Source organism: Phyllobates terribilis, unplaced genomic scaffold (assembly GCF_046119375.1).
Source record: "Phyllobates terribilis strain yellow unplaced genomic scaffold, ASM4611937v1 Scaffold_12__6_contigs__length_324123572, whole genome shotgun sequence".
Taxonomy (NCBI): Eukaryota; Metazoa; Chordata; class Amphibia; order Anura; family Dendrobatidae; genus Phyllobates; species Phyllobates terribilis.
Window position 1 is genome coordinate 239,443,990 of NW_027362772.1, and position 21,181 is coordinate 239,465,170.

At 42.8% G+C, this 21,181-nt stretch overlaps 1 protein-coding gene across 2 annotated transcripts in view; it reads left to right on the top strand.

Moving 5' to 3' along the window:
- LOC141172471 (uncharacterized) overlaps positions 1-21,181 on the top strand; it is a 133,728-nt gene that overhangs the window by 18,325 nt on the left and 94,222 nt on the right. For both annotated transcript variants that reach the window (XM_073656733.1, XM_073656734.1), the window contains exons 3-5: positions 8,699-8,761; positions 10,530-10,659; positions 13,474-13,564. In XM_073656733.1, coding sequence (XP_073512834.1) covers positions 8,699-8,761; positions 10,530-10,659; positions 13,474-13,564 — 284 coding nt within the window. The remainder of the gene's footprint in view (positions 1-8,698; positions 8,762-10,529; positions 10,660-13,473; positions 13,565-21,181) is intronic.

The following is a 21,181-nucleotide window of genomic DNA, read 5'->3' on the forward strand; positions in this document are numbered from 1 at the left end:
AAAAAAAAAAAAAAAGTGCATGGGAGGTCCATGCAGTTGTAAATGTTCACCTGTCAGGTCAAAGTTCAGGGGAACTATGACAGCTGTTCAGTGGGGTTCTGTTTCCTCTTTAAAAGTTTACTTAAGAAGTGATTTCAGCCACTACCGTCCTGATTTCAGGCAGCAGATGTTTGGATTTTTTTTTTATCTTTTTGGAACATATACTTTAGATCTATTTAACCCTTTGTATTACGCACCTGTCCTGGGTCTGGGCTCTGCTCCCTTCACTCCGGTCCTCTAAACTTTCTTGTGCTTTTCGTCTGGCTTTGCAAGTAGCCCAGCATTCCCCCATGTGATGAGCTTCTTAGGCCTATGTAAGGCTCACCAAGACACACACCTGGGTCTTGGTATTAATTCTTTTAGTTTTCTGTGCACGACAACCTGTCTGCAGCTTCCAGGATGTCTGCTGACCGCCTGCAGTTCCAGGACCTCTGCTATGTATCCACCTATAGCTTCCAGGACGTCTCCTGACAACCCGCAGCTTCCAGTACCTCTACCTATTTATGGTCTTCCTGAACATCTGCTACTTGTCCTCCTGTGGCTTCCAAAACGTCTCTTGACCACCTGCGTCTTCCAGTACCTCTGATACCTGTTTATGGGCTTCCAGGACCTCTGCTACATGTCCACCTGTGGCTTCCAGGACGTTTCCCGACCATCTGTGAATTCCAATACCTCTACCTTTTTTCTGGTCTTCCTGGACATCTGCTGAGGGTCCATCTGTGGCTTCCAGGATGTCTCCTGTCTGCCTGTGACTTTCATGACATCTGCTACCTGTTTTGAGACTCTTCTGTCTGGGGTCTCCCGTGTGCCTCCACTGCCTTCTGCATTGATCTGTGGCCCATGTGCCCACCCAGGCCTTGAGCTTTGAGGACCCACCTCCCCTAGTGAGCCTAACATTCTCCTGCTCTCATGTCCGCCCCTTTAGTCATATCACAATCCATGTGTAACGGACTGCAATATAAGTAGTGTTAGAAGGCAAACTCTGCTTCACTACATATTTGGGTTTTGCTGATATTCTGTGTTTATAAATATGACCAGAAAATTATGAAGGAAAAAAATCTTTTTCTTTTTTCTGCTATGGAAAAAAACAACTGACTCTTAGTCACTTAATCACTGAGTCTAGTTCCCAGTCCCCAATTTATATGCTGGCAGATTTGCTCTTTTTCCTTTCGCACCTCTGCTTCATTTAAGAGCCAACCTGACACTGTGTCTCTGGCCGCATCTTCTAAAATATGCAGCTAGATCTGTAAGAATAATAAAATCAGGGGCTAAATGTTCCATCGTTTCCTACCACAAGTAACCTGGAGCCCAAAATGTGTGAAAAATAATTGGAAAATATTTAAATCCCTTTCTTTTTGTTTCCACGCATAGGGCACATACTATGCCCCGATTAAATCACAGCATATAGCAGATTGATGTGCTGTTACATATACTTAGAGGACCTGTCCCTTGCTTAAAAAAATGGAGTTAAATACCTTGTTCAAATTGGGACGTGGCAGGAACCGCAGCAACTCTGCCACGAAGTGAAGACCACATAACGTTACAGAGCGGGGGGCTGAGTGCTGAGGAGCAGAGGGCAGAAAACTCGCCACTGCTCTGACTCCATAACTGCAGAGTCAAAACCGCCTCTGGTATTAACATCAGCACAAGCACTGCTCCCCCACCGGGAGCTGCATACAGCCTTACATCACCAAGCACAATGCCGAGCGTCAGATGGAGTGGTGTAAATCCGCCACCACTTGACTCTGGAGGAAACTTGTCCTGTGCAGTGACTGATCCTACTTCTCTATCTGGTGTCTGATGGACAAGATTGGGAGGAGAACGTTACCTACTTGACTGCATTGTGCCAGCTGTAAAGTTTAGTACATGGGGAGGATATTGGGATTGTTTTTCAGGGATCTGCCTTGGTCCCTTAGTTCCAGTGAAAGGAAATCTTAAGGCTTCAGCACATGACATTTTGGACACTTGTAGCTTCCAACTTTGTGGGAACAGTTTGAGGAAGGTGTTTTTCTGTTCCCCATGGCTGTGCATGATGCACACATTTTTGGGGGAGTTTGGTCCCACAGGTGTAATGTGTAGGTTCACATCTTCATACAGTATATATGGGTATAGCCCATGTTTGCACAGTGTAGTATTATAGTAACTTTTGTATATACGGTATATAACATCTGTAGGCCTGTATACTGTATATTAGTGATGCCACACTTCCTGTCTAATTCCGCCATATGGAACAGACAGTTTGTATAGGGACAAGACAGCATAATTGTCATGGACTGAATGATACCAGATGCTCAGGAAATTGGAGTCTCTTAATGTATCACTCGAGCAGGAAGGATTTATTTTGTGGCTTGTCTGTAATGTTTTTGTTGCCAGAAAGAATTTTTGTAAAATTTGGGGTACTCACTAAATGTGGGTCACGGACAATGATGGTTAGCTTGCACTTTAAGACTGAAGAATTGCATTTATCGCAGTGTGATCTGGTATTACTACACTACTTTATTAGCAGTATAGTGCGATGAGAATGCACCTCTTAAAACGAGTTTGTCACCCCCCAAAACTGGATCTAAGCTACTTGTGCAGTCCTGTTGAGGGTTTAGACCATGTTAAACTAATACCTGCAACATGCAGTCTTTAATTGTACAGACAAGCGCCTTTATTACAAATGACAATGAGTGCACACCTGGTGTGGCCAAGGACTAAGTCTGCCCATTCAATCAACATGCTGTGCACCTCCCCTAAGTTTGATTTGTGCTCACTTGTCCAGAATCAGCGCTGTCTGTACATCCACATTGATACTGCAGGGAGCCAAATAGGCTCTCTCCTGTCTGCACTGTCCCTCCCCGCACTCTCTCCTGTCTGCGCTGTCCCTCCCCGCGCTCTCTCCTGTCTGCGCTGTCCCTCCCCGCGCTCTCTCCTGTCTGCGCTGTCCCTCCCCGCGCTCTCTCCTGTCTGCGCTGTCCCTCCCCGCGCTCTCTCCTGTCTGCGCTGTCCCTCCCCGCGCTCTCTCCGGTCTGCGCTGTCCCTCCCCGCGCTCTCTCCTGTCTGCGCTGTCCCTCCCCGCGCTCTCTACACACATGATCATACACTAGCGAGCAGCCATGTTATCCTGTGCTCAGCAAGCGGGTACCGCAGACAAGGGGATAGTGATGATAGCACGCCAGCATTGACACCGTATGTGCAGGGTCAGGGATTAAATTCATGGAGCGCTTGCACTGGGCAAATGCGCACCATCATTCAAGTTGAGGGGAGGTGTGCAGCATGTTGATTTAGGGGGGCAAACACAGACCGAATAGGACCCTTTACCATCCAATAGCTCATGATAATGCTCCCCTTTCTGAATTTAGTTGCAACTTCAGAGGTGGAAATGGCCCCCTTACCTTTTGAGTTGCACCATAATAATAATATAATAATAATAATTTTTATTTTTATAGCGCCAACATATTCCGCAGCACTTTACAAATTTTAGGGGGGACTGCACCAGTTGTTTGTCCACCACTGCACTCAACTCTTGGCCACACCGAGGGTGCATTCATATACATATGAGTTACAAGAGTTTTTTTTCACATACAATCAAATAAGGAACATCTGTACTGCAGTCATGAGTCTTATAGGGGCTAAGTTCCCTATAAGACTGTACAAGAAGTTTTAAATTGAGTTTTGGGGGTGATGGACTCCCCTTTAAAGGGGCACTGGCAGCTGTGAATGAGTTAAATGTCCAATAGGGAATTCATTGTATTATCTTAACTTTGTCTGTTTAAAGCTCCCCCTGGGTATGTTCCTTTCTCTTTATCTTTTTAATAGTGTCAAAGAGCAGGAGAGAAAGCTTGCCCTGTAAAATTCCAGGATTTGACCCTATAGAGTTGTCAGGGTTCCCCCCTTCCTTTTTTGCATCCTGTTTGGTTGGATCACGTTGTAGTGAAACATCTATAGGAAAAAAACCTTAATTATGTCAAGGGATAATAAACTAAATTATAGTGTAGTATATGTAATATATGTATTATTAAGAACCATGCTGTTGTCAGTTGTGTTTTTGGACTGTGTCCTGAACATGAAAATGATGTCAAAGCGATCCAGGTCCGTTCTTTTTACTTGCATTGAAATCTCAAATCATTCCCATTATCAAAATAGAATGTAAAGATCCAAGTAGTCTTTAAATTAACCCCCTTCATAAAAATTTTAAAAAGGAAAAAAAATCTGTTTTCTTTTAGAAAGTTGAATGGAAACAAATATGGCTACTATTGCAACTCCAATCCTTTCCTGGCTGATAAATGACGAATCGAAGTATGTTGTGTTTGTGCAGGACTTGCCACTTTTCTACCTGGGACCCTGGATAAGGGTGTAATGCTGACCATATTGATTATTACACAGATTTCCCACAACCTCCTTATCTGTCCATAAATTCAGATTACTTTGTCTGTCACCTGATTTTAGGTCCAGTTCACCTGATGAGTGACTGCCGCACCCCACGGGGGATGCTTTCCCTGTGTCGGTGCTGCTGTGATCGGTAAAGTCTGATGCCTGTGAACAGTAGCCAATTACAGGTACTATACCTCCTGCTTGACAGACGGCTCCTTTGCCTGAAGTCACACCGCATAGGGGCTGTGAGTCAAGCAGGAGGAGGTGATGTTGGGCGGGGAGTAGAGCCGGAGTGACTGAGGCTTCCTTCAGAACTTTTGAATATCGATTCAAACGCTGATTTCTCAGTAACTGAAGAATGGACCGGCCATGTCAAGATATTGCTGGACTTGTCTTTGAAAGAGCTACATGCGCATAAATAATTTGGAGGTGAAATCCTGATGACAGATTAAAATTATGTGAAGTGCACCTTATTGCGCAAACTTGCATAAACCCTATTCTTTTTGTGCCCAATCTGGGGAGTATATGCCAAACATAGGGGGAAAAAATGCCTACATTGGAAGGTTTTGAGTTAATTCTCCCCGCAGAAGTTGACAAGTAAAGTCCTGTCTTTGGGGAGCGGGCAGAGTAATGAAACGGTTTGGCAGTTTGCAATGATTCCATGATCTCACTGCAGTCTCCTGTGGGCAACGGGCAGCCCCGTCTTTTCATTTCGGGATTTAACATGATCTCACCGAACATCTGCTGGAGTGTACAAAGGTTTATGTGTGCTGCTCCCTGGCAAGACCATCCAGAGATCTCTCGCAGACTGCTGTCTCATTGTCTTTAACGGGACCCCTCACAATGCCCTGGCCCCTCTCCACCTCCCGTAGAAGCACATGCTTCCGTTGTTCTGTTTTATATAGGTAAAATATATTAACAATACTTTGCAATCACAGATCTCTATCTGGTTCGGATCCAGAGCATTTTAGTTCTTTCTAGGTCATGAACCAAATGCCAGATGTACAGTGAAGACCAACATGGTCATAAGCAGAGATGTGCATGACTGGGGGAATTTAAGAGGTTCTCTTAGACTTGTAGGGTTATTCAGTCCTGTATAGATTGGGTAGTGCTTATAAAAACCAGCAACTTCCCAACTTGTATCTTATCAACATCCTCTCACTCCCATTATATTCACAATTGGAGAAATATGTGAAGTGCTTACAAGCTTGTTTGTGCTGAGCTTGTAAGCGCTGCTCTGAAGCTGAGTAGGTTCCCTGGAGCACGCTGATGTCTCCTGACCCAGCCAGCTTCAGTCCCACTGTGCAAAGCTGCTTCATCAGGAGCGCAGATTCCAGGCCAACAGCACAATAACTGTTCTGATGTAAACTATCATTCAAGCGGGAGCACTCAGCCCCCCCCCCCAACAATCATGAGCACTCTGCCTTCTCCACTCTCTCCCCCCCCCCCCCCAACAATCAGGAGCATTCTGCCCTTTCTCTTCCCCCAAAAATCAAGGCTGGGAGCGGTGTGCTTCTTCAAAGATGAAACAGTATCTTTTTAAAGGGGTCTCATCACAATTGATATGTCATCTATCTGCAGAGTAGGTGATCAATATCTGATTCCTGGGGGTCCAACCTCTGGAGACCACTGATCACTAGAACATCTTCACTACACAGCCGCTATAAGAAGTAGTCTGACCAGAGCAAGGTTAATCAAGTGCCCTGCTACTGCAATAAATGTGAATGGGGCTGCCGCCATTTGGGATTAAACATTAATCATTCTGCCCCATGGAAAGGTCATAGATGCCTGCTTGCCTCCCAAAACAGCTCCACATCTATGCTCAGGTTGTGTCTGGTATTACAGCTCATCCTCATTCACGTCAGTGGAAAGGTCTGTGTAAAGAATTAAATCTCACCATGAACTCCTTTCTTGATCATAGGGGATCCCGATACTTGACCCCCACGACTGAAGTATCTATAGTCAGTTGTAAGACTAGGACATTGATTTTTTGAAGGAGATTAGAAAAAATGTTTTTTTTTTGTTGTTTTTTTTACCCCAGAAATGGCACAAGTTGTAGTTTTGTGAATGGTATTGAAGCTTAACCACACTCACTTGCATTGTATGGAGATGAAATACCAGTCACAACCAATGGACAAGAGTGGTGCTGTTTCTGGACAAATAAAAGTAACTTTTTTGGGAGGGCTTTAGGATAGCTGGGTGATTACCCCCCCCCCCCTACAACTGTAATTTGTGAATGGAGTATTAGGACCTCACACCGGAGGGATGACTGGAGGCTCATTATTCAGATTCTCCGCACACGCAGATAACTTTCGGGGTGTTCCAGATACAGATCTAAACATGTCACAAAATGTATTCTGTAAAATCCACCTTGATCTATTTCCGGGATGGGACCAGACAGTGATCGGTGCGGATTCGTCTTATGATCTGATATTACTGGTTTTATTACACCTCTGGGAGGATGAGACCTGTTTGTCAGACTTCTCATTTCTGCGTCTATGTAAATCACGGTTGTCCCCTTTTTAATATTGGGGAATAACTTCATGTTGCGTGGGACATTCTGGAGGAACGCCACCTGTATGTCCAAATCAGTGTGATCTCTCTTAAAGGGATGGTCTATAAGCTCCTAGATCACCTGCTCCTATTGTAATAAGGGAACCTTGGGGTATACGACCCTCCATCAGGGTGGTATACCTAGGAAATTATAGCAGATTGGGCTTTTCTATTCACAGGGTCACAGCACAAAGACTGAGTGGCACATTTTCCTACAATGGGACCTAATGGGCAACATGTACCATAGTCCACGTCCGTATATATTCACAAACAAGGACTTTGCTTGCTGAAAACCCTTTCTGAATTATTTTTTTTTATTTCCCCGCCCTGTGGATCCGCTCCAAAAAACGTATAGAAAAACTAAATCTGCACTTACTTCTTCTTTAAGTAGTTTGGGGTGTAGTAATGGAGTTTTAGGGAGTTAATAAAAACACGGATCCTCATTCAGTACCCCATCAACCAACTCAGAGCAGTAAATGAGTTGTAAAGTGTCTCTTACTTTTTAGGACCAGCATGTTCATGCATTTTGCAAAAGGCCAATTTAATATCAATTGGAAGCCTGTAATGCCTCAATTCTCCTGTGGAGGTGCTGCAGACAAATGCTACATTTACTACCAGGTTTCCCCACAATTTATAGCACCAGGGCTCCTTGTGATCAGCTTACCAGGAGACTGGTTTAACGAAACGGAGATTGTCTAAAGAGAAGAGCCCCTTTAAGTCTGATAGAATAGCCATTAATGACCTTTTTTATCCATAATAATGTGATTCCAGTTCTATTATTCTTTTGCCTACACATTTGGCATTGAGTGTCGCTAATAGGTGCAGACTTCACACCATCATATAAATAGCCCTTTACCACACAGGAGATCACATGCCCGGTCTTGTACTTTTTATCTTCTCTATTGTTGGAACATTCCTCCACCTCCTGTGCTGTTATTTGCCGCTTGGTGTTAGTTTTCATTCCCACTGTAGGAAGTTTGTGTTCTCCGGTTGACACTTTGTGCTAGGGCACAGACCTACAGTAGTCCTTGGAGTCGTTGCTCTGCACAAAGGAGATTTTCGTACAGCTGATGATCGCACAGACCAGGGGATCAGCTGTGATTTCTGTCCAGCAGGCTGGGGGCTACAACAAACTTCAGTCTCATCTGCACAACCTTGCTCTATAAGCTGATTTTAAAGACTGATAATATCTAAGATGTGGATTTAAAGGGAATGTCAGCAGGTTTTGCTATGTATTCTGAGAGCAGCATGATGTAGGGGCAGAGACCCTGATTCCAGCGACGTGTCACTTGCTGGGCTGCTTGCAGTAGTTTTGATAATCCCCGTTTTCTCTGCTGTAGATGTAGCAGAGGTCAGAATGCTGGGTTTGTGTATAACCCCGCCCACACCTCTGATTGTCAGCTTCAGGTCTACACTACATGGTCAGCAAGCTGCCAATCAGTGGTGGGGGTGGGGTTACACAGATAAGCTGGACTGTCTAGCACATGACTCCTAGTCCTGCAGTGATCTCATGCTTGTGTTGCACCAAAGCACACAGCCTAATAAGTGACACATCTCTGGAATCAGGGTCTCAGCCCCTACATTATGCTGCTTTCAGATTAAACAACAAAACCTGCTGACCGATTCCCTTTAAGTCTAATATCTAGGACCAGTCTTGGTGTCTGCTTACATAACTTTGAGGAATTTTTGTTTTGGAATCCTGCTAATAAATCTGTGTTATTTATGTATTTTTTTTTTTGTATTGTCTTAGTTTGCCGGGACTTTGCAGTTCTTGAAGATGGTGCTCTGGCTCACTGCTTGCAAGAACAGGAAAGTAAGTTGCCTGAATAAAAAGATAGTATGGATCTAAAATGAGATTTCATACACTTGATAGTCTGTTCATGTTCAGTTATTTCACTTTTTTTCTGTTAAGCAACATTTAAAGCCAAGGTAGGTTTTAATAAAAATGTTGTTCTAGGCAATGAGCTGAGTAGGTCATTGTCACTTAATTTTCCCCAAATTTTATCCTGCTTAATACCAGCATATGTGTTTATTAATGAAGTGAATCCACAAAATATAAATCGCATCAATATTTGGTGTGAACAACCTTTTTGCCTTCAAAATGGCATAATTTCTTCTGGGTAGGTATCACTTGCACTCAGTTTTCAAAGGAACTCTGCAGGAGGTTGTTCCAAACATCTTGGAGAACTAACCACAAATCTTCTGTGGATGTACATTTGTGAAAATCCTTCTGTTTCTTCATGTAATCCCAGATAGACTGGATCAGGTTTCTGTGGGGCCCTAACATCACTCCTTATTCTTCTTTTACGCTGAAGATATTCATGATATTTGAAATATGTTTGAAATCACTAATTTGCTCAAAAATCTTTCTGCAGCAAGACAAATGCCTCCCTGATAGTATTGCATGATGGATGAATATCTCCCTCTATTTATCAGCATTGAAGACACCAAGAAATGGGCAACGTTGAGGTCCATAGACTCACAGCAGATGAAAGACACATCACCCTTGCGTCCCTTTAAAATTGGAAGATGTCCAGCAGTGCCATCAGCTCAGAACTGGCAGCAACCAGTTGGACCCAGCTACACCCATCTACTGTTCGGAGAAGTCTGGCCAGAAGTGGTCTTCATGCAAGAATTGCAGCCAAAAACCAGACCTTCGACATGTCAACAAAGACAAGTGACTCAACTATGCATGAAAATCTAGGACCTGGAGTGTACAAAAATGACAGCAGGTGCTCTGGACTGAGGAATCAAGATATGTAATATTTGACTGTAACAGAAGACAGTTTGTTCCTCAAAGGGCTGAAGAGTGGTACAATAAATTTCTGCAGGCGACAGTGAAGAATGGTGGAGGCTCCTGGCAAGTGTGGCTCTTCAACTCAGAAAATGGAGTTGGGTTATTTGGTTAATAGTGTCCTCAATGCTGAGAAACACAGGCAGATACTTATCCATCATACAATACCATCAGGGATGTGTCTGATTGGCTCCAAAATTATTCTTTAGTAGCAAAACTATCCCAAATATCCAGCCTATGTCATGAAGGGCTATCATCATTGTAAAGAACAAAGAGTCCTGGCAGTGATGTTATGGCCCCACAGAGGCCCGATCTCTACGTCTTGAGTCTGTCTGGGATCACATGAAGAGATAGAAGGATTTGCACAAGCGACATCCTCAGAAGATCTGTGGTTAGTTCTCCAAGATGTTTGGTACAACCTCCGTATTGAGTTCCTTCAAAAACTGTGTATCCAGAAGAATCGATGCTGGTCTCAAGGCACAAAGGGCAGTCACACCAAATATTGATTTTGATTTATTTTTTGTTCATTCCTAATAGAATTTTGTTAATTGATAAAAATAAAGTAACCCCTCCATTTTTAAAGTGTTCCTACTTGGCTGCATGTTTTCCACACCAGCCTAAAACTTTTTGCACACTCTTGTGTATATAAACCTCCATTACAGGGCCCAAATATTATGCAGCATCCAAAGATAGCTGCCAAATATTACTATACACAGCTAAATACTGGAGAATTTTTCGTTCTCATTAATTTTTGTATTTTTGCCCCATTCCTGTATCTTTCTCTTAGTTGAGCAGCACTATGCCTCCAATGTGCGGAAGAATAAGCTGGTCCAGAAGGACATCCGTATAGCGAAGAAGCTCCAGGATGAAGAAGATCAACAGAGCAAAGTGTTCAGCCTGGAGCAACAAAAGCAAATGTGAGAGGATGACCCCAGGGTCCAAAGGGGGCTTTTATGAGATTAGGAAAAAAATAGGAGTCTGCTTTATATCCGGAGAAAACATCACAATTTGTATTTGTTGGGTTAAGTTTACAATGTTGCTCCCTTCACTTGAATGCAGTGTTTTCAGGCACAAGTTGTCTTTTTGGAGAGGAAAGTAGATCCTTTTTTATTATTTTTACGCACAAATTACCTGTTCTTTGCAAATTATTTATACATGCATCTTCCTTGTTTTGAACAGAGACTGGGGTGATAATCTGGTCAATAATCCAAGAATTTTGCCATATTTGAAGTGGGGAAATATTCCCTTTCCCCTGCCCACAAAAAAAAGAGAAATTTGCTGTGGGTGTTTTTGTGTGTATTTTATTAATTTATTTTTTTTCTCCTTCCATTATCTGAATAAACACTGCAGGATAATGGACAGAGGAAGAGAGGGGTCTATCCCCAATCTTAAAGGTCACGGAGAAAATAAAACGCTAGTAACTTGCAGGTATGGGGTTAATCTGCAGTTTGATAGCATTCTGAACCTGCCTGGCGTCCACACGTTACCCCCCACTGCCGGGAGGAAATTAACTGATATATTGTTGGAATCGGCGTCTGTGTCTCTACATCATGACTGACAGCTGGCCCTACTGCTGATCTGGCTGTCAGTTAGTGCCAGGGGTGCGGTTACAGCCACTCCTCTCTATACACAGAGCGGTGACTGAATCGTTGGTGCCGGGCAGGTTAAAAACACTATTAGCCCTCATATTAACCCCATATCTGCAGGTTAATAGCGTTTTTCTTTTTCACATGACAGGTTTCCCTTTAGTACAGTTCTTCTTATTATTTGCATTAGTAAAGTGTTAGTAGTAACAACATAATAAGCAAAAAAAAGCAAACTTCTGAGCCTCTGCACCAAAATGGGAAGAAAAATAAAGAATAATATTCTAGCAGAGACTTATTTTTTTCCCCATTCTCCCTCATTCCTGGCAATCTGAACTGCTGTGAAACTACCTGATGCCCATAGAAGAGCTGGTGGGAAACATTTCTCCCATTACTGTTCCTGATCCTGAATGCAATAATTGGTGCTCCCCCCCCCCCCCCCTCCTTGGTGGAACGGGTTAGGTAGGACCTTGTTCTTATATAACCTCATATGCAACTCTCTGGCAGCCTATTGAAAGGAATCTTTCTCCAGGTTTTTTCTACCCCCATCTGAGATCAGCATGAAGTAGAGACAGTTACAGACCCTGATTCCAACAATATGAGTCTGTTTGCAGCTTTGATAAAATTGCTGTTTTCTCTGCTGCAGATCTAGCAGTTCTCTGAATGCTGAGCTCTGTATAACTCCACCCACACCAGTGATGGGCAGCTTTCTGTGTACACTGTGCATAGGCAGAAAGCTGCCTATGGGGGCGGGGTTACACAGAGCTCAAGAATATGAAGGACTACCTGGTAGCAGGTTTACTGGTCGTCTTGTGATGACTTGCTTCTAAAACAGTGATTTTTATCAAAACTACAGCAAGCAGCCCAGTAAGTAATACATCACTGGAATCGGGATACCTGCACCTGCCTTATGCTCCTCTCAGATTAGGTGGCAAAAACCTTTTTAAGTAATTCTGTTCATTGGTAGTCCATTGGTAGTCCAATCTAAAAGTACAGTTTCCCACCACTTGATCCACCCAGGGGCGGACAATATCATTTGTGCAACTTCACAGGGGTCCACTACCGCCTCCAAATCAGCAAGAAGCTTCTCTCATAGACGGAACTAATGGACTGCAAAGGGCCCATATACTGTTCTTGCACAGGGGCCCTCTTCTATCTGTCTGCCATTGCATCCACCAATTGTAGGGACTTGTGATCATGTCCTTTGCTATCAAAAAGTCCCTGTAGAAATGAATCTTCTGGACTGAAGAAGCGAGCATTACCAGATCACCCAAACATCAGTGGTGGTGTTCTTCAACCTGCATTGTGTAAATTATAGAAGGCCTCCATCTAGCAATGATGTGAGACAATTTTGGACAGGAAGAATTTGTGCGTCTTTGCGCCCTGACTAACCTCCTCCCATTGTACAGTCTATGGAGACTGGATCGTTGCACAGGTTGCTAACATTTGCAGACATACATTTATGGCATAGCTCTTGAAAGATGTTTTTTAAAAAAGATTTGTTCTTTTATGTTGATGGTGAGAAGTGATATTATAATCTACAAACCAAAGAATACATCATTGGACTGCAGATATATACACTCTAAACTGCATTACTGCCAAGAATGACTATACCTATAAATTTAAGGTACTTGGCACATACACATTGTTTAGTTGGTGTCTGCCCACCTGCCACAACAAGGCACATTTTCTTTGATGGAACCCTATTTTTCTTTTCTTTCTAAACTAACATGCATTACCTCTCTCAAACTAAAAGCCTACACATATAAAGGGCAGGCAGGATCCAGCACTAATTAAATACCACCTTAGACTAATTGGAGGCATGCTCAGCCAAAGCTTAGGGTCCCATCAAAGAAGGTGGGCATTGTCATGGCTGGTGGGTACACTAGAGTTGACCAATTTGTGCGCTAAGAACCTTTACTGCTATAAAGAATACACTTATAATGTAATTGTGTTTCATGTATTTAATGTTTGCATACATCTTAGTGCACTCCCCGCATGCTGCTGCATGCTTTGTCTTGTATATGATGCAGTCACAGCTGCTGTTCACATTTGCTCCATTCTGTTAGAGGGTGCTGCTCAGATTAGTTTCTTTGATAAACCCTACCATATTATAAGATGATTGTTTTTGTGTTTGTGCCTTTTTAGAGAAGAGTTAGACTCTGAATACGCCCGTGCTGTTCAGGAAGAGCTGCAGAGGAAAGCCCAGGAATGCCTGCTAAGAGAGGAGGAAGACAAGGTAAACTAAGCTATTCAAAGATCATTTTTGTCCATGCGAAGCATGTATGGAAACGAGTGCAAAGAAAAGAATAACCATATAAATATTCTGTTACCAGGAGGACTAATTAAAGGGCCAGTGAACATGAACTATAAAGCTTAAAATTATAAGCTATAAATGAGTCTGGTATTCTATATGCTCAGATGAAAATGTTGTAGGCGAAAGCATGGGTGAAGACCTCATCATGTTAGTAGATTGCATTTGCCTTCATAGCTAAGAGAGAAACTGCGTGAGTCGTCGCCAACTTGTAAAAAATTTTTAAAGGGCATTTACGGACTTAGAAAAAAGCTGCTTTCTTCCATAAACATTGCCCCTCCTGTCCATAATGTTCCATTGAAATCAATTGTGCTAAGCTGCAGAACCTGACACAATCTGCGGATGCTTTTCAAATCCTAGAAAAACCTTCTTAACCCCTTTCTGATGTGTGACCTAATGGTATGTCATGGTGACCTGGGCCGATTGGACCAATGACGTACTATTAGGTCATATGGCGATCGCACACAAGCAATGCGGGGCAATTGCTGCCGGGTGTCAGCTGATAGTACCGGGTGTCAGCTGTGACAATGTGCAGGGAGCGGTAATGCACCGCTCCCTGCACATTAACCCCCTCAATGCTGGGTATTTTCTGTCATAAAGCCCCCTCAAAGTCACTTCAAATGTGATGTGGGCCCTAAAAAAAAAAATGGTTTTGTAAATTTTGTTTGTTGTTGATTTAGAAATCGCTGGTCAACTTTTAACCCTTATAGCTCCCTATCGAAAAAAAAAACTTTGGTTACAAAATTGTTTTATGTAAAGTAGACATGTGGGAAATGTCATTTATTAACTCTTTTGTGTGACATATCTCTCTGATTTAAGGCCATGAAAATTCAAATTTTGAAAATTGCTAAATTTTCTAAATTTTCGCCAAATTTCTGTTTTTTTTTTCACAAATAAACGCAAGTGATATTGAAGAAATTTTACCACAATCATGAAGCACAATATGTCAGGAAAAAAACAATCTCCGAATCAGGGGGATCCATTGAAGCGTTTCAGAGTAATTACCTCATAAAGTGACAGTGGTCAGAATTGTAAAAATTGGCCTGGTCATTAACGTGCTAACCACCCTCGGGGGTAAAGGGGTTAAGGTAGTTCTAGACAGTAGATTAACTGCTAACCAAGCCATTATATATACACTGGAGAAGTCTCGTTCTCCTAACCTGCACATCTTTCACATGTGAATATGCATGTAATGTTATTGATAATGAGTGGTGAGCTCTTCAGTCGTTGGTGTCAGGGGAGGTGTAAACTGGGCAATTGCCCAGGGACCCCTCAGTGTCTACAGCAAAAGTTATATTGATAATAGCTCTGACATAATTTCCTATGTTGAGACAGCTTAAGGACTTTCGGTGACATCAGTCATGTTATTATGATGTCACCACACACCCTATACTGTGCTGGAGTTTAGAAGAGGAGGCGACTGTTAAGTATTCTCTATTGAATGTATGCACATGCATGTCTGTGTAGGTATATGCCTGTGCATGTATGTCTCTGTATGTTTGCATTTGCCTGTATGTATGTGCTCAATGTATGCGGCTGTATGTAAGATGTTCTGTGTTTGCATGTATGTGCTCTATGTATACATATGTGGGTATGTATGTGCTCTGTGTCTAACATGCATTGTGTGCGTGGCATTTGCATTTATAAATACCGGCAGCGCAGATGAGGGTTCATAGGTGTAAACATCGCCTAACGAACCAGCAAAATGCTGCTTATTCATCTGGTGATTGGATTGTTTATGCCGGAACAAAATCCTTGTTCTCAGCGGCACATCGCCAAAACTGCAGATGTGCTGCTGATAACCTGATGCTGTATGGGGACAGATTGCTCTTTCAGTGGCCATTCTGTCCCCATCATTCTTTGTCTGCCGGTAAGCAAGGGCCAAACGACTTCAATATTGTCGATCGCGCTAGTTTAACAGCCTGAACTCCGAGCATGTAGTGCAACCGAAATGTTTCTTTGTGATGCAATATGTTAGAATTTGAGGCCCCACTTTAAACTTTTTCCTAGGGCCCCACTTTGTCTTAAACCAACCCTGGGTCCCTTACATGCCAACGTAGCGCCTTTTTTCTTTTGAAGAAAAAAAAATAAAAGATCTGCCATATGTTTTCAGGCTTTAAGAAACAGTCTACCAGACACCATTAATTGGCAGACATTCCTCTGATGTCCATGGGCAAAGAGTGCCACGTCATGGAAAATAAGTTGATTTGATAGCTATTTTTTCCACTCACCCTCAAACACCCTCAAAAATAAGAAGTCCTTCTATGGCACCTTTTCAAGCATTCCTGAAGAAGTCCATGCAAAATTCGTTATGTTCTCTTCTCTAAAAATATTATTATGTCTAAGCTCACAATTTAAAAAAAAAAAAAAAAAAAAATCGATCCGATTTTCAACCCAGAGAGTTGAATGAAATCCGTATGTTATTGCACTCGCAGTTCACACAATATCCGAGTATGAGTTGTTTTTTTTTCTCCCCCTCTCTTCACATATATGGCTTATGACATTCGTATGCAATGCATTTTTAATATCTTTTATATCCTGTAAATGCTCTATGTAAATTTTAAAGCTAGTTTAGAAAACGAATAAAGCAATCTTCTATAAAGATATAGATGTCCTGTTAATATAATTTATCAAAAATCAAAGTCGGGCAAAACGCTAGAATTGGCTTATCTCATGTGATGCACCACTTATTTTTAGGCTGGGAATGGACCAATAACCAGGAACCTTCCCAGCCTGATAATATCAGCTCTCAGCTGTTTGCTTTACCTTGGCTTGTTATCAAAAATAGGAGGGATCCCCACGTCATTGTTATTAGGTTAAAAAAAGCTAAACATCCTTTAGTGCCACATGAAAGTCACTAAAGAGTGCAAGTTAATTATATCTAGGGGGCTCGTTAAATTATCATCTGCCGGACATCTATTCTATACATCCAGTCTGAGGGTTCTGGCTGTGAATTTACTGTACTTGGCTGATGAAATGTCATAATTCCTTTTTGAGATGTGTGTGTAAAAATCGGACTTTATACGCATGGTCCGTGTGTTGTCCATTTTTTTTTTCTCAGTCCGATTAAGGCTGAGGAAAAACTTGCCGATGAACACTGCCTCATTGAACAACATTGATCAGAGTGCAATGCAATGTTTTCTCATATTGCACTCGTCCGACTTATACTTCTGCACAGGCGCCAGCGAGTCACTGTGCAGTAGCAGTGACTCATCTGCACAGAAGAATGATGAAGGCATTGCCCATAGAAGGGTCAATAAGGTACCCATAACCACGTGCATGCAGGCATGGGATTACTGCACCACGACTGCACTTCACAAAGCAGTGGGACAATCATAGGAGGGGGTGGTATGGTAATCAAGGCAGGAGGCAACGCCCCAACGCCTGGAAGAAATTGTTAACATAAAAGATTAAAAATGTATTTCTCAACAACTAGACCAGAGCTATGAGGCATACCGATAAGACTAGTTTAACTATTCTATTACCTGTATGCCCATAGTAATAGTTTTAAAAGCGTCCCAGGGGGTGATAGATTCCCTTTAACTATACCATTTAATATTATATTTATAAATAAAACCATCATGTGGCAGAAAGTCTAGTCTGCACTTACGGTAAAGAATCTATAGTCTAGTCAGCTCCTTACTGTAAAGAATCCATAGTCTACTCTGCTCCTTACGGTAAAAAAAATCACCATCTGTAATGATTTATTGGACCTCAGTAATGTTGGGTCCGTAGTGAAGGAGTAACTGGAGACGTGGACACAGGATAGCGGACTGGCCCCTCAGGATTTAAAGGGGTATTCCCATCTCCAAGATCCTATCCCAATATGTAGTAGGAGGATGATGGTAATAATTATTAAAATACCTCCAATTAGAAATGTAGTATAGTTTTTCTGATTCGCGATGTCTCTTTTCTCATGTGCAGGCATTGCAGGACCTTAGGTATCCATGGTTACAACCACTAGCAACTAGCTAACTAACTCACTATATCAGTGGTCATAACCTGCACATGAGAAAAGAGACATAGCGAATTAGAAAAACTATACTACATTTCTAATTGGAGGTATTTGTTAATATTATTATTATTATTATTATTATTACACCTACTACACCTACTACATATTGGGATAGGATCTTGGAGATGGGAATACCCCTTTAAATTCTGAGGGGCCAGTCCGTTATCCTGTGTCCACGTCTCCAGTTACTCCTTCACTACGGACCCAACGTTGCTGAGGTCCAAAAGCAAGGTTACCACAAGTTTGGTATTTCTCAGTTTTAAGAGTTGCAGTCTTTTAAGATGAAGCCATAAATCCCCTTAGACATTTTCTTGGTAAGACGTCTTCTCCAGCTGAGACAGATTTTTGTGTTTCAGTTCCAGCTCTCTGCTGCCTGCATAAACAGATCTGTGTAATGAACTTGGCGAGGGAAGATGAGACAAACACTTATTCAACGAGGGAAGCCATTATGTCCATAATCTCTTTATCTTACGCTCCTAGGATGAGACGGACTTTACAGTAATATTTGAATCACTTTTGTTTGGGTCCGCTCATCATGTGATGTGACTTTGGTGCACTGACAGCATATCATCGTGGTTGGCCCTATACAATATAGAACTGCATTTATTACCAGAATTCCCTTTTTTCTCCATTTATATACACTGCTCAAAAAAATAGAGGGAACACTTAAACAACACCATGTAACTCCAAGTCAATAACACTTCTGTGAAATCTACCTGTCCAGTTATGAAGCAACACTGATTGTGAAGCAATTTCTCCTGCTGTTGTGCAAATGGAACAGACAACTGGTAGGAATGATAGGCAATAAGCCAGATATCCCCTATAAAGGAGAGGTTCTGCAGGTGGTGACCACAGACCATTTCTCTGTTCTCATCCTTTTTGGCTGTTGTTTTGGTCACTTTCATTTTGCCATTGCTCTCACCCCTAGAGGTACAATAACATGAGGCGGTGTCTACAGTACAACTCAGTGCAGTTCATCCAGGATGGCACATCAGTGCGAGCTGTGGTAAGAAGAGTAGCTGTGTCTGTTAGCACAGTGTCCAGAGCATGGAGCCGATACCAGGAGATGTGGAGGGAGCCATAGGAGGGCAACAACCCAGCAGCAAGACTGTTACCTCCTCCTTTGTGCAAGGAGGAACAGGAGGAGCACTGCCAGAGCCCTGCAAAATGACCTCCAGCAGGCCACAAATGTGCATGTGTCTGCACAAACGGTTAGAAACCGACTCCATGAGGGTGGATGAGGGCCCGACGTCCACAGATGGGGGTTGTGCTCACAGCCCAACACTGTGCAGGACGCTTGGCATTTGCCACAGAGCACCAGGATTGGCAAAGTCGCCATTGGCGCCCTGTGCTCTTCACAGATGAAAGCAGGTTCACACTGAGCACATGTGACAGTCTGGAGACACCTTGGAGAGCGATCTGCCGCCTGCAACATCCTTCAGCATGACTGGTTTGGCAGTGAGTCAGTAATGGTGTGGGGTGGCATTTCTTTGGAGGGCTGCACAGCCCGCCATGTGCTCGCCAGAGGTAGCCTGACTGCCATTAGGTACTGAGATGAGATCCTCAGACCCCTTGTGAGACAATATGCTGGTGCGGTTGGCCCTGGGTTCCTCCTAATGCAGGACAATGCCAGACCTCATGTGGCTGGAGTGTGTCAGCAGTTCCTGCAAGATGAAGGCATTGAAGCTATGAACTGGCCCGCCCATTCCCCAGACCTGAATCCGATTGAGCGCATCTGGGACATCATGTCTCGCTCCATCCACCAACGTCACGCTGCACCACAGACTGTCCAGGAGTTGGCGGATGCTTTAGTCTAGGTCTGGGAGGAGATCCCACAGGAGACCATCCACAACCTCATCAGGAGCATGCCCAGGCGTTGTAGGGAGGTCATACAGGCACGTGGAGGCCACACACAATACTGAGCCTCATTTTGACTTGTTTTAAGGACATTACATCAAAGTTGGATCAGCCTGTAATGTGTTTTTCCACTTTAATTTTGTGGGTGACTCCAAATCCAGGCCTCCATTGGTTAATAAATTTGATTTCCATTGATGATTTTTGTGTGCTTTTGTTGTCAGCACATTCAACTTTGTACAGAACAAAGTATTCAATGAGAATATTTCATTCATTCAGATCTAGGATGTGTTATTTGACTGCTCCCTTAATTTTTTTGAGCAGTGTATTATACACTTGCAAAATAGGGGCGAGTGGCCAATAAATGCCACATTATCATTCAGTGGAATTGATTGTGAAAATCTAATTTCTCTGAGTTTCTCCCTAAGTACACATGGTGTTATCGATGTTTAGGTTGAAGGTCCAACTATTGGCCCCACCAGGCTTCTGGTCCCAGGTAGGACTCCACCCCCCCCCCCACCCACCCCAGGTTCTACAACTCCGATCTTGTGTTGTAATAGATTGCACTGGTCGTGTAACTCCATTCAGCCAATTATAAGAGATGCTATTTCAAGGGGTTCTCCAGAATTAGAAAAACTTTACTGCTTTCCTCCATAAACTTGTCCTAACATTGTTTGTGGGGCTGTTTCAAAAGAAAAATTTTAAAAACAAGCAAATTTAGTCAGGATAATGATACAGCCCTGATCTCTTGGTCTAGCCTCCTGCATGAGTCAGTGTGCGGGGAGGGGCAGTATAGCAGAGTTTGTAATGTGACACAGCTAAACTCTATCAGCTCTCCTCCTCTCACCTGTCACCTCTGCTGTACTGCTCCTCGTCCCCCTCCCCCAAACATTCCTGTCTAGAGAGGTGTCAGTAATCACACTTATGTCTGTTGAGCTCAAGCAACTTTTATTTGCTCTGCAGTGAGATCATGCTGACATTACATATCACACATAAGTAGTCCAGAACAGGCAGGTTGCTCCTGTGTCAGATGTAATGACAGCTCTGTTCTCTGCAGAGTGATTACAAGTTAATTGAACACAGCAGACATAAGTGTGATTACTGACACCTCTCGACAGGAATTGTGGGGGAAGGAGCAGAATAGCAGAGTTCACTGAGCCATAAGAGGAGTGCTGATAGAAGGGTTTGTAATGTGACACAGCTGAATTCAGCTGCACTGCCACTCCCCTCACACTGACACATGCAGGAGGTTAGACCAGCCAATTAGAGCTGTATTACATATTATCTGCTCTAATCTATGATGGTTTTTTTTTTTCTTTCCTTTGAGTGTTGCCGCCTGCTTATGATTGGTCAGCATCATACATGGGGGAATAAGCACCCCCCCCTCTCCGCAGAGTAAATTGTCTGATAACACCCACTTTAACTTAATTTTCGTTAACTCATTGGGGCTGAATACTTTGACTTCTAATATCTCTCCAACGGAGAGATAAAATTAAAAAAAAAAAAAAATTAATGCACTATTTACATCCAGTGTCTAGTTCAACATGAAAATTTTGCTGAAAGGTCCTCTTTAGATCTGAACACTTCACTTTTGACCAATCCAGTTCTGTTCATTCTTGTGCTAATTAATATCTAAGCTCCGTATGAATAGATTACAGAGCGAGGAATGTGTT